Consider the following 11,680-nt stretch of genomic DNA (forward strand, 5'->3'; position numbering starts at 1 on the left):
GGAAGTGGAAAAATTATAGCAAAACAGACCGATTGTCTTGACATGTGGCTCATAGATGCAAGGATTCTTCCTGACAGCGACGATAAGTAGAAGATTTACTGAGATTCCTCATTCAGGGATTTCAGAATGGCCGCCAAATGTGCAATTTATCTTGGTTTTCAGCTTCTCTAGCAGCTCTAATGTTCTTCTTTACCTCATTGTGTATTCCGCGCCGTGCTCCAGCAGTTATCTTGACAAGACGTCCACTCTTTGGAAGAGAAGCCACAGTGATTTTTGGTGTGTTCTTGATTTATACATTTCTTATCCAAGTTCTCCCTTTGCCTTCTCTTGTATTGATGAGTAGGTGGAAGAAGATTTGGGCTAAGACACAGAGCACGTGTCTCTGTGTGTGTGTGTGTGTGTGTGGTCCGCGTTCATATGACTATGGCCAAGTTTTCACGAGCTCCGAGGTAGTTGTTAGTTACCATGGTAACGAAGCAAACACTTGTGCCTTGTCGCTCCGATAACCGTGCGTATTGGAAGTGCGGGAATGTATCAAGGGATTTTCTCTCCTATGGTCCGTGTCCTTCAGGTGCTTCTGGGCTCCCCATTTGCTGCTCTCCGCATGAACAGTGTGTGACACACCAAAAACCGGTTTGACAGGAGAACCAGTGCTGGGGTCTGGTGGCTGCAGTTGAAGCTGAAAGAATCCTCTGATGCCATTGCGGTCTCCTGATGCTGAGTCAAGTGGGTGGAGGGGTAAAGACTTTGGCAAAGGAGGGACAGTTGCACATCTGCAGTTGACCAATAAGACTCCATGCCTCTGATTGTGATACACACAAGTGGCGTGAAGTACTGTATCAGCAGAATTGCTGGTCTGTAAACAGGATGTTAGGAATTTAACTTGTTCCGCGATTCTGTTCTCAAACCGAAACGTTCTCAAACTGAGGTAATGATTCCCCCTGAAATCAATGGAAATGTCACAAATTTATTGCAGCCGCAAAACGATGTCACATTGACCTTACAGTATTTTGTTTCTTGTGGTTACAACTAAATACTGTGCAATAAAGACATATCAAAATGTGAAAACAGATTTACGAGCAAATTTCTCTGCAGTGTTTTAGGTTTTTCAGATTGTTTTCGTTCACAGTGATTACTTGCAGTCCAAAATTACTGCCACCTGCCACAATTCAGAGCAGCTTTTGCATTGCATTCTGGGATGTGGTCTCATTTCAGGATCAAAAACAACACACACAAAAAAAGATACCTGAAAAATACCTGCCGTGCCAAGGCTGTAAACTGAAAATAGTGTGCAACCAGAGATGGATTTTCTGTTGTTGTCGTTCTTAATCCTAATTTTTCAGTATTCATATTTGTTTTGTTATATTGTCTGTCGACATACGGTGCTGGACCTTTGTGTTCAAATATCTACCGCTGAAAGCATTTTAACATTGCTACATAGATGGAATTTGTTAGCTGACCATTTTGTGTTAGCATTAAGCTAGTTTGCACTGAAGACCTAGTTGTGTTGTTGTTTGAAATACATGATGTGGAATCATTTTTGTTTAGCACAAAATAGCACAAATAACAGCTTGTATCTCCAAAAAGTTGGGTCCCTCGCTCTTGTGGATCCCAGAATGATCTAATTCGTATCACAAGGCACCACTGTTCTGTGCATTTTAGAGTTAGCCGAGCTGCTCTTGCATTCCATTAAAAAAGAGACATCTGAGTGTGCCTTTATAAAACTGATTCAACCTTGTTCCAACAGTTGATAACCAAGCCCGGCGAGTCGCCTGTGGGCCGCCATCACCAGAGCCACCCGGAGGAAACGGAGGAGGAGCTCCGAGAGCACCAAGATATTGCCGCGCTACCGCTAGGCGTCACCATCAAGCAGGAGCCCCCCGACCCGCAGGAGCTTCAGGACGAAGCGCTGCAGAAACACCGGGAACGCGAGAGGCAGGCCGAGCAGGAGCTCCTCTTCAGACAGGTGGGGAGGAACCAAATGACGTCATTTGATTACAAAATCTACGGAAACCTAATCCCCGACATTCTTGGAAAAAAATGTGTACCGTTTAATTCCAGCCGGTTTGCTCACTCACACTACTATTACATTTTAGAAAATCTAATCTGTACATTTCTAAACACTGAAAGGTGGTTCAAGCTAAGCGAAAAACCTTTGGGGCGGTCAAAACAATAAGAACTCCTTTCAGATCGGACAAAGGTAACTTTGCGTGTGTGTGTGTGTGTGTGTGTGCGCGCATGTGTGTGTGTGTGCGCGCATGTGTGTGTGTGTGTGTGCCCGCGCGAGCAGCAGGCCTTGTTGTTGGAGCAGCAGCGCATTCACCAGCTTCGAAACTATCAGGCTTCCATGGAAGCTGCTGGCCTGTCCATCTCCTTCCCAGGTCATCGGCCTCTCTCGCGGGCGCAGTCGTCTCCGGCATCGGCCTCGTCCTTCTCCATCAGCGCCGCGGCGGCCCCCTCAGATCCACCCGTCAAGCCTCGCTTCACCACGGGTCAGCGCTGCCTTTCTGGGTTCACATGAAGCTGTGTTGGGGAGTAGCCAAGTCCAAATACTTTGTTACTGTACTTAAAGTGGGACTGTCATCCCTATAAACATTCCAAAATAGATATTGTAATGAAAAATACATTACAATACAGTATTCACTTCAATGTCTATACGAAAAAAATATATGTGAGCGAATCGTGCGTCATCCATGCACAAAGTTGCGCAATTGAGTGTCCCTCTACATCCAAGTGGTCGCCATATTAGTCGCGTCCTCTGTCCTTGACGTCATCGTCACTTCCGCCATTGAAAACACACCTACTACTATGGAAGCCGAAGAACACAGATATTCGGATTTTTCCGACGCCCCTTCTGACACGGAGGCTCTTTTCGAAAAGGAGAACACCACACAACCTAGTGAAGTTACCGGGGCAATATTACACTTTTGTTTCGAGCCCTCAGGGCAATGTTACACTATTGTTTCGAGCCATATTCAGATAATATGTCGTCACGGCCAAACCGCATCCCCGTCCGATCCACTTCCGCGGTGGAGATGAGCCATCGCGGCTCATAGCAGCCGGCCGGTGTGGCTTATGACAGAGCCGAGTGGTGCTGCTTTAGGGGGGTGTTCACAGTCGAGCCGGGGCGCTTTATGCGCGCACACGACTGAGTAACGCATTCTCGGCTGGGTTCTTCAGACCCGCCCCCGTCGAAAAGCCCGACGCGCAGCATTCGCAGAAGCAGTGACCGCCGAACGCGGGGCCTCAGCCGGTGTGGCTGATTTTCTGCGCAGGTGGCATATAAGGAGGAAGTGGAGCCGAGCCATGCTGCTTTTAGGGGTATGTTCAAAGCCGCCACAGTACGCGATGAACACTATCGAGACGAGGCTGAGTGAGACATTGTTGCTTTGCTGGGCGATGCGCCCATCAACACATTTCATACGCGGATCTTTTGTTACATTATGAGAGAGACCAATTACGTGGTCCGCCCCAAACTATGATATTTTTTTTTGTAGTCGCTGTATACACACCTACCTGTTATTTGGAACCCACGAAGATCTCGTCTTCTGCACCCGTGCAATCCATTTTTCACAACAAACAGGGTCTCTTTCAAACTTATGAAGGGTAATTCCATTCTTCCGAGTGGACAAGCAATGGCCAGCAATGCAACGAGCCGGCATTTTGGCTAACACGAAGGAAAAACGATCTACCTTCCCAGAGGTAAAAATAATGGAAACAAACGAGTCCACGAGGGGGCAGCGCTGTCCTTTACGTCACTTCCTGCTTCTTCTCGAAGACAAATCCCTCGAGAGGATTTTCATGGCGGGAGTTACAAAAAGCTGTATACGTCAAAATCATGTTTTGTGGTGAAAAAATGCATGGGCCCATATTGGCTGACGTTTTTTCCATTAGTAATATACCAAAAATCATCCATTTCATGACAGGCCCACTTTAAGTAACTGAGGAGTCTGTAGTTCTCCCTTTTTCTTCCTATATTGGTACATCTGCATTCCCCAGATTTATTTCTTTTTTAAATCTTTACTTCTATTTAAGTACAGTGTTGCCTTGCCTTTGTGAAATCCATAGCAACAAATGTGTGTTTTTGTCTCCAGGTCTGGTGTACGATTCCCTCATGCAGAAGCACCAGTGTATGTGCGGCAACACCAACAGTCACCCGGAGCACGCGGGGCGGATCCAGAGCATTTGGTCCCGCTTGCAGGAAACCGGACTCAGGGCGCAGTGCGAGGTAGCGGCCCCACATTTCTTCATTCCAGCAATTTGTGCGGAGACGGAACATTTGATTTGTGTGTGTTTGTGTGTAGTGCATCCGTGGGAGAAAGGCCACTCTGGAAGAACTGCAAACGGTTCACTCTGAAGCCCACGTCCTACTGTATGGAACCAACCCTCTCAGACAGAAACTCGATTGTAAGCCCGCTCGCAAGCGCCAGGTCGCCGGGCTCTCCACTCACATGATCTGACTTGGTTTTTCCCCATTGACCAGGTTCAATCACACCCATGTTCGTGCGGCTTCCGTGCGGCGGGGTGGGGGTAAGTGGCATGATCAATGATATGGAAAACACAGACAAAATGGAATAGAGGAAAGCCAATTAATTCCCAGTATCCATGTGTATGTGTGTTAGGTGGACAGTGACACGATCTGGAATGAAGTCCACTCCTCCAGCGCCGCTCGCCTCGCTGTCGGCTCGGTTGTGGAGCTCGTCTTCAAAGTGGCCACCGGAGAGCTGAAGGTATTGTCAACATGTGGCCACGTATTACTTTTCACTTTGCTTACAATTACTGTCAAGGAATTATTCGGAAAACCGAGTTACGACTGCATATTATTTGCGAGTTGTGACAGTGTTCTTTTGTCTTCATCAACACTGCCCCTTGGAGGCGCCATGTTCAAGGAATGTTTGTGTTCTGTGTTTTTAAACATTCTTTTGACTTTTATTTAAAGTAAATTCATAAATAAAATATTCTCATTAGAATTGAAAGATCTAATGGCATGATCATACCTGGTAAACATGATACTTGAGTGCTCAAATGTAAGTACATGTACTCATAATCCAGTCACTCACATTTGATGAGCGCGACTGCGCTCGCGCGCCTTGGTGCTCACAAATCTGCACAGTCGAGCACGAAAAATCACGCGCGTAAAATTTATGAGTAGAAATTTTTTTTTAGTATTTTGTGTAGTCTTGAGCTTTAATTTACGTGTTTATTTCATAAACATTGTTAACAAAACCAGCCTGCTCCTAAACAATCGGTATTCACCCGGAAACAGGAAAGTCTTCATGGCCATAAGGCTCAGGCTTGCGCTTGCGCCACCATGATGTTTGCAGTGATGAAAGTCCTCCAGATTTTCCCGGAATTCCGGATTTTTAAATTTTCATAAAAATTGCTCCAGAAAATTGAGGAAAAATTGCCTAAAATTAATCCGAATATGAGTTGACAACATTGAATGAACATGCGTTTGCGTTCGTTGTTCTGCTTTCACGAGCGTAGCCATGTTGAGGCACTAACACGAGTAACAGTAATGCCCCTCCCCTCGTATTCTCTCAAGACGTTGCTTATTTTGTGTGGTCTTGACATTAATTTACGTGTTTATTTCATAAACATTGTCAACAAAACCAGCCTGCTCCTAAACAATCGGTATTCACCCGGAAACAGGAAATGCAAGTGTACTGTTCTGAGCATGTACGGAAGTGATGCCAAAAGTTATGTTTTTTTTTTTGTTTTTTTTTTTTTTTGGGGGGGTGGGCGTTCATGGAAGGGCCTGGTCTCTATCTCGACTGTATCTTTCACTAAATGTGTTTAGTGCCACCCCAACGGTATTGTTATGGCTGACGACTTGTCTCGCTCTCACCTCCCCAGAATGGTTTCGCTGTGGTGCGACCTCCTGGACACCACGCAGAGGAAAGCACTCCCATGTAAGGCCACAGCTGTCGTCATACTCTGTGGAACACCCCAAACCCCAACGCTGGGGTGTCTAGAACAGGAAGGGAATACTTTCATTTCATTAGTACACTACCCCACAGATTCCAGCGGTGGTATATTTAGTATTCCTTTATTCTTTAAATAGACTCATGAAAACAGAAAGGGGGGTTGTGTTAATGAACGTCTGAGTGTCTGTTGACATTCCAGGGGCTTCTGCTACTTCAACTCTGTGGCCATCGCTGCCAAACTTCTGCAGCAGAGACTCAACGTCAACAGGATCCTCATCGTGGACTGGGTAACGGCGCCGTTCCGTGGAAGATCGCTTCCATTATTTTGTCGGGAGGAGATTGCTCACGAGCTGTCGTTTAGGATGTTCACCACGGCAACGGCACCCAGCAAGCCTTCTATGACGACCCCAACGTTCTCTACCTGTCTCTTCATCGCTATGATGACGGCAATTTCTTCCCCGGTAGTGGCGCGCCGGAAGAGGTGAGAAAATGTGTTCAGGCCAGGGCTTTATGGGATGTTTGTCTGCTATTTTCCTTTTTTTTTTAATGTTAAAAGACCGATGGTTTACCTTTCACCCGCAGGTAGGAAGTGGCCCTGGAGTCGGCTTCAACGTCAATGTTGCCTTTACTGGAGGCCTCGACCCGCCCATCGGAGATGTCGAGTACTTGGCTGCCTTCAGGTACCGGACGGACCCTCCAAGACATGCGCATGATTTCAACCAGTGTTTGAACTTTTGCTTCGTAGGTCCGTGGTGATGCCCATCGCAAATGAGTTTGCTCCAGACGTGGTGCTCGTGTCCTCCGGCTTCGACGCAGTGGAAGGACACCCCCCGCCACTTGGGGGCTACGCCCTGACCTCCAAATGTAAGCACACCGTCACGGAAAGTCACCACCAATTACTGTACTACCGACCTATCTAGACTGCTATCATAGCGTGTTTACACACACCGTTTATACACTGTCTCTAAGGTTTCGGCTATCTGACCCGCCAGCTGATGAGTCTTGCCGGAGGTAGGGTGGTCCTGGCACTGGAGGGGGGTCATGACCTAACCGCCATCTGCGACGCCTCCGAGGCTTGCGTGGCTGCGCTGCTCGGACAAGAGGTGAGCAACCCTAACCTTTTCAACTCATCATCACTGATACCCCATTCATTCATGCATAAACATGATTGTTGCTGTTGGCACACTGGATTTTTACGCTTTCCAGGCAAATTTGAAGCGATATCTGAAGAGCTCATAAGTTCTACGAGAGGAATACATCTTTCAAAGCAATTTAGTCTTCATGGAGCTGTTGGCCATTCGGGCCTGGGCACTGCAAATGGAAAATTTGGCAGAAAGAAAGTGTAAAAGAGGAGTCTGAATGAGATGGCACGCCCCCGTGTGAATGCTCTTGAAATGTTTTGATCACGTGTGTGCAGCTGGAGCCGCTACCCAAGGCTGTCCTGGAGGAGAGGCCCAATCCCAACGCTGTTCGCTCTCTGGAGAAGGTTCTGGAGACTCACTGTAAGTTACACCGGCGCTCTCAAACGTTTTGAGCGCAGGGACCCCTTACAGGGTGAATTTTTTCCTAAGGATCCTCACCTCCAAATATACATTGATATTGTGTGCATGATTTATTTTTTCACTGCTTCAAGCTAAATATTCATGACCTGTTAGAAAACAATGAACTTGACCAAATCCACAGAGTTTCATCACAGTTAAGAAGCAAACAACGTGAGGGGGATTATTTTTACATGATTTTGTGTGTGACAAGAAGAGAGAAAGAGCAAGGGAGTGAGATTGGTCTTTCCATCTTTGCGTCAACGTTAACATGACTGTCCCCGTCTCAGGCAAGTACTGGCGCTCTGTTTGCCGCCTTCCGCCGCAGCTGGGCCTCTCGATTTTGGAGAGCAAGCGCGGCGACTCTGAGGAGGCTGAAGCCGTCAGCGCCATGGCCTCTCTGTCGGTGGCCAACACGAGCGCCGTGGATCACAGGTAAACGCAACGTTACCGTCAAACATGAGGGGAGTATTATCACTGGTGTGTGTGTGTGTTTTTTTTTAAATAGCAGACCAGAGGAGGAACCGATGGAAGAGGAGGAACCACTGTAACAAGGCGGGGGGGAACACGCCACGGTGTTGCGCCGTTAGCGCTGTTAGCATTGACCTCTCCGGAGGACACGGCCTCTCTGAGCAGCAAGCAGTCTCCACCGATCCCTTCATTTAGTGCCCCCACCCGACACGACGCAACACCTGGATTGGTGGAGTGACAGGGGGGCGGGCTCAGCCGCAGAGTAAGGAGCCAATCAGGAGACGGAGAACTGGAATTGTAAAAAAATTCATGGTGCACATTTGGAGCTGTTTTTCTGTCAGTCTTGGCAAACCTCCAGTGATGAGTGGGCAAGGCAGCTCTTCCAAATGTTTTTTTGGGGAGGGAGGGGGCGAGTTCCGGTCTCACCGTAAAAAGGTGAGATTCCTTACGGAAACAAAACGGATTCCATGTGACGCTTACACTGAACGAACACCGTGCACAGAGGACGTCCCGGCTGCCAGTTGCAGCTCAGGATTTTCAGTTTTTCTCGACTCTTGTTCCATTTTCCGCAAAGGAAAAGTCATCTTCGACATGCATTCACTGTGGACGTTGGCTCTTACAAATGTGTTTTCATCAGAGGTTCTAAGAGGAGTGCCTTGGTGAGGGCCCGCCGGATTTCACGATTGTTCAGGAAATGTTTGCCTTAAGATTTCCTTTTGGGAAATCAGCACCAGGGAGGGACGAGAACTAGAACAGCATGTTTACTTGGAACGTGGCCACGCGCCTCTTCAAAAATATGTTATTTTACAATATTGGATGGATCTATTTTTCGGCGGGAAGGGACATGCTCCGTGTTAAAGGTCATTGCCAGCTGGAGTGGAAACGTCCGACTTTTGCGTGGCGTCCCTTTTGGACGACAGTCCAAGCATGACAGGAGAGGCCGGACCTTTTTGTCCCATTTGGAGGGTGAAGCAAAGAAATCCAAAGCATGAATCCACTTTGAACAAACGTTTGGCAACACATTAGGAAAAGGCTTCTTTTTTCCCAGGTGACTGAATTTGACGGTTGCTCCTGTGCTGTGCTGGCAACGACTTACAGCAGTTACTCGTGAAACTCCAGTCTTGTAGATAAAATTGCGTATATTTTGTGGGGGGCGCGACAACCTCTTCATACCGACACGTTTGATTTTTTTTTATTTTTATTTTATTTCCCTCATCATGACTTTCCACCACATTATTTTCAGTGTTTTCTTCCCATGTTTTTCATTCATAGACTTGTTTTTTTTTTTTTTTTTTTTTTTTTTATCCTTTTTCCGGATAGTTATAGGGCTGCCATTCACAAAAATAGTGTCACAGAAGTGATTTCTTTTCTATTTATCAAAAGTAAATGGCAACTTTCTTTCTTTGTATGGCTCTTCAGGCCACTGCGTTTTTCATCGATTGTGTGTTTATAATGTACTGTTTATAGATTTGTATATGGGAAATTTTTAAATGTACTCTAATGACAGCTATGATATTGTGAACGGAACACAGTCTGGCGGTTTTCCACGGACGCAGAAAAACAAAAAAACAAGCAGCGGCGTGTTGAGGGCCTCATGGGCTATACCGTCGCGATCCGAAGTCATCACACGGCACCGCGTTGGACTTTTCCTCTTGGAGTCGAGTCACTTTGTTGCCTAAGTGTTGGTCTTTTCCGTCGTGCACGTATACGACACGGACTTCCGTTACTTTGGTGACGTGCCTGTGATTTTGTCGCTAGCAGGTCCACAGGCCATTTTATGTAGCGAGCTGTTTTTGCCTGTTTTTTTTTTTTTTTTTTTTTTTTTAGTTTGGAAAGAAAAAGGCAGGCAGACAGAGACTATCTGTGTCCCAAGATGAAGACCTCTTTTTTTTTTTTTTTTTTTTTTAATTGTAATAATTTTAACAGTGGTGCGACGTAGACTACACCGTGAGTAGTTTAAATAGGTATATCTGGTGCCAATCGGTGTATTGTTATATTTTGGTTATATTTCCCACCAACCTTCTTGATCATCTTTTCTCTTGATTTGTCTATTAACACCTGCGGATGACCATGAAAGTTATTTCAATTTTTTTATTTATTTTATCAACTTTTTTTTTTTTTTTTACTTTGTGGTCTAACAAAAGCATTCCATTTGATTAATGAATTTGATTTTTTTTCCCCAATATGGATCACAAGTTGTTGTTTTGTAGACACGCTTTTAAAAGTTATTTTGCTTCCCGCTCGCAGCAACTTTAACTCTTTGCATGGTTTGTGAGTCAGCATGCCTGCTTGTCGATGTAAGAAAAAAATATTTGCACAATAGAGGAAGAAAACAAAAACCCTCCGGCGGCGTTCCGAGAGTTTTCGTCCTAGCCGCTGTGCAAACATTTGAAAAGACTTTGGTCCCAGCGAGTCCACTCCGGATATTCTTGTTCCTGACGACTGATTTCAGCACTTAAAATGGATCTACATGCACTGCGTTTGCTCTGCCAAAACCTCGGCTCTGTCAATGAAAGACTCTCCCAAAGAATGTTCCTCTTTCAGCAGGCACTGTTGACGCTGGAGTAATGCTGCGCTTTGCGTTGGGGGGGAAACGGTTTGGAGGGGGATATCTGATTGTCACGCCCACCTCGGCCAGTCCTACAAATAACCACTGTGGCTCAAGAGCAATTCTTGGTTTACATGTAAATGGCAAAGAAGTTATTTTTTGTTTGCTGTCTATGTCTCTTAACAATGAAAAAAAAAAAAAGTTATTTCTTGGGGACCTACGCTTTAGACGTTTCATCTCTGACACCTAAAAAATATATTTCAGAAAAATATGACTGTCTTTAGTTGTTTGTTCTACAATGTGAAAGTCGCCAACGGCAAGCTAACATTGATGACCAGGAATTGATTTTCTTTTTTTAAGATTTGAATTGGGCGATTTGCGCTGCGTCATGGAATCTGATTATCTGTCTGGCGGAATTTAGCAAAGTCCATGTTTGCTCAGTCAGGAGTGCGCTCCTATAAAGATGTTCCGTTTGAAGGAATCCTTCCCTCAACTATCATCCGCACACGAAACGGTTGATTTGCCCCCTTGCGCATGACTGCGATGATGCGACACACAAGACGCATAAAAGGTCAGCTGACCAATCGCCGGGTGGCAAATCCAATTATGAGACTCGACAGTAGCACGAGAGTGTCACGATGCAGGAAGTTGCAATCAAGTGACCGCCGAAAATCCAGTTGAGAGCTGCAACTGCTCCAGAGTGCTGCTGGTACCCGGAAACTGGACCACAACACACCCACAGGGCCGAAAATCTCTATACTCTTGGCTTCCTTGCAAGTCCAAGAATGAAATTCAAAATCTTCCGAGAGTCTACAAAGCACTGGATAGTCTTAGACTTTAGTATTTTCTGTACCTTATAATTCCTTGGCCTATGCAGTACTTCTAGACGCCTCCGATGGTCATCGTTTTCAGGTTTTGCGAGTGTTTCCAGAAGCAGAACCCCAAAAAGTGAGGCGGCTTTGGTTTTGATGATCCTCAATTATGGAACAGTTTGAGAGTTTCTTGAAATCTTGCTTCGTTTAAATCTGGCCTCAAAACTTCATTGATCACTGCTACTTTCTTGTTTTCACCATCTAGTGTAGTAATCTATAATTTGTCATTTGCTTTCATCTATCCAACTTGTAAAAATATATCCATCATCATCATGGCTAGTCTAGCGACGACGAAGCCTGAAAGGCCAAAAGTCCAAGACAACC

General features: G+C 45.8%; 1 protein-coding gene across 7 annotated transcripts in view; it reads left to right on the top strand.

Moving 5' to 3' along the window:
* Positions 1-11,119, top strand: part of LOC133504758 (histone deacetylase 4-like) — a 41,528-nt gene extending 30,409 nt beyond the window's left edge. For 3 of the 7 annotated variants that reach the window (XM_061827354.1, XM_061827368.1, XM_061827362.1), the window contains 15 exons: positions 1,748-1,966; positions 2,291-2,492; positions 4,095-4,228; positions 4,305-4,407; positions 4,484-4,530; positions 4,623-4,730; positions 5,857-5,912; positions 6,127-6,214; positions 6,289-6,408; positions 6,510-6,607; positions 6,673-6,791; positions 6,897-7,030; positions 7,345-7,429; positions 7,756-7,900; positions 7,974-11,118. In XM_061827354.1, coding sequence (XP_061683338.1) covers positions 1,748-1,966; positions 2,291-2,492; positions 4,095-4,228; positions 4,305-4,407; positions 4,484-4,530; positions 4,623-4,730; positions 5,857-5,912; positions 6,127-6,214; positions 6,289-6,408; positions 6,510-6,607; positions 6,673-6,791; positions 6,897-7,030; positions 7,345-7,429; positions 7,756-7,900; positions 7,974-8,016 — 1,701 coding nt within the window. In that variant the 3' untranslated portion in view covers positions 8,017-11,118. Of the gene's footprint in view, positions 1-1,747; positions 1,967-2,290; positions 2,493-4,094; positions 4,229-4,304; positions 4,408-4,483; positions 4,531-4,622; positions 4,731-5,856; positions 5,913-6,126; positions 6,215-6,288; positions 6,409-6,509; positions 6,608-6,672; positions 6,792-6,896; positions 7,031-7,344; positions 7,430-7,755; positions 7,901-7,973 lie in introns of all 7 variants that reach the window. The other 4 variants (XM_061827344.1, XM_061827350.1, XM_061827334.1 and 1 more) reach the window with 4 other exon arrangements.
* The last annotated feature ends 561 nt before the right edge of the window (positions 11,120-11,680 follow it).

Source organism: Syngnathoides biaculeatus, chromosome 2 (assembly GCF_019802595.1).
Source record: "Syngnathoides biaculeatus isolate LvHL_M chromosome 2, ASM1980259v1, whole genome shotgun sequence".
NCBI classification, from domain to species: domain Eukaryota; kingdom Metazoa; phylum Chordata; class Actinopteri; order Syngnathiformes; family Syngnathidae; genus Syngnathoides; species Syngnathoides biaculeatus.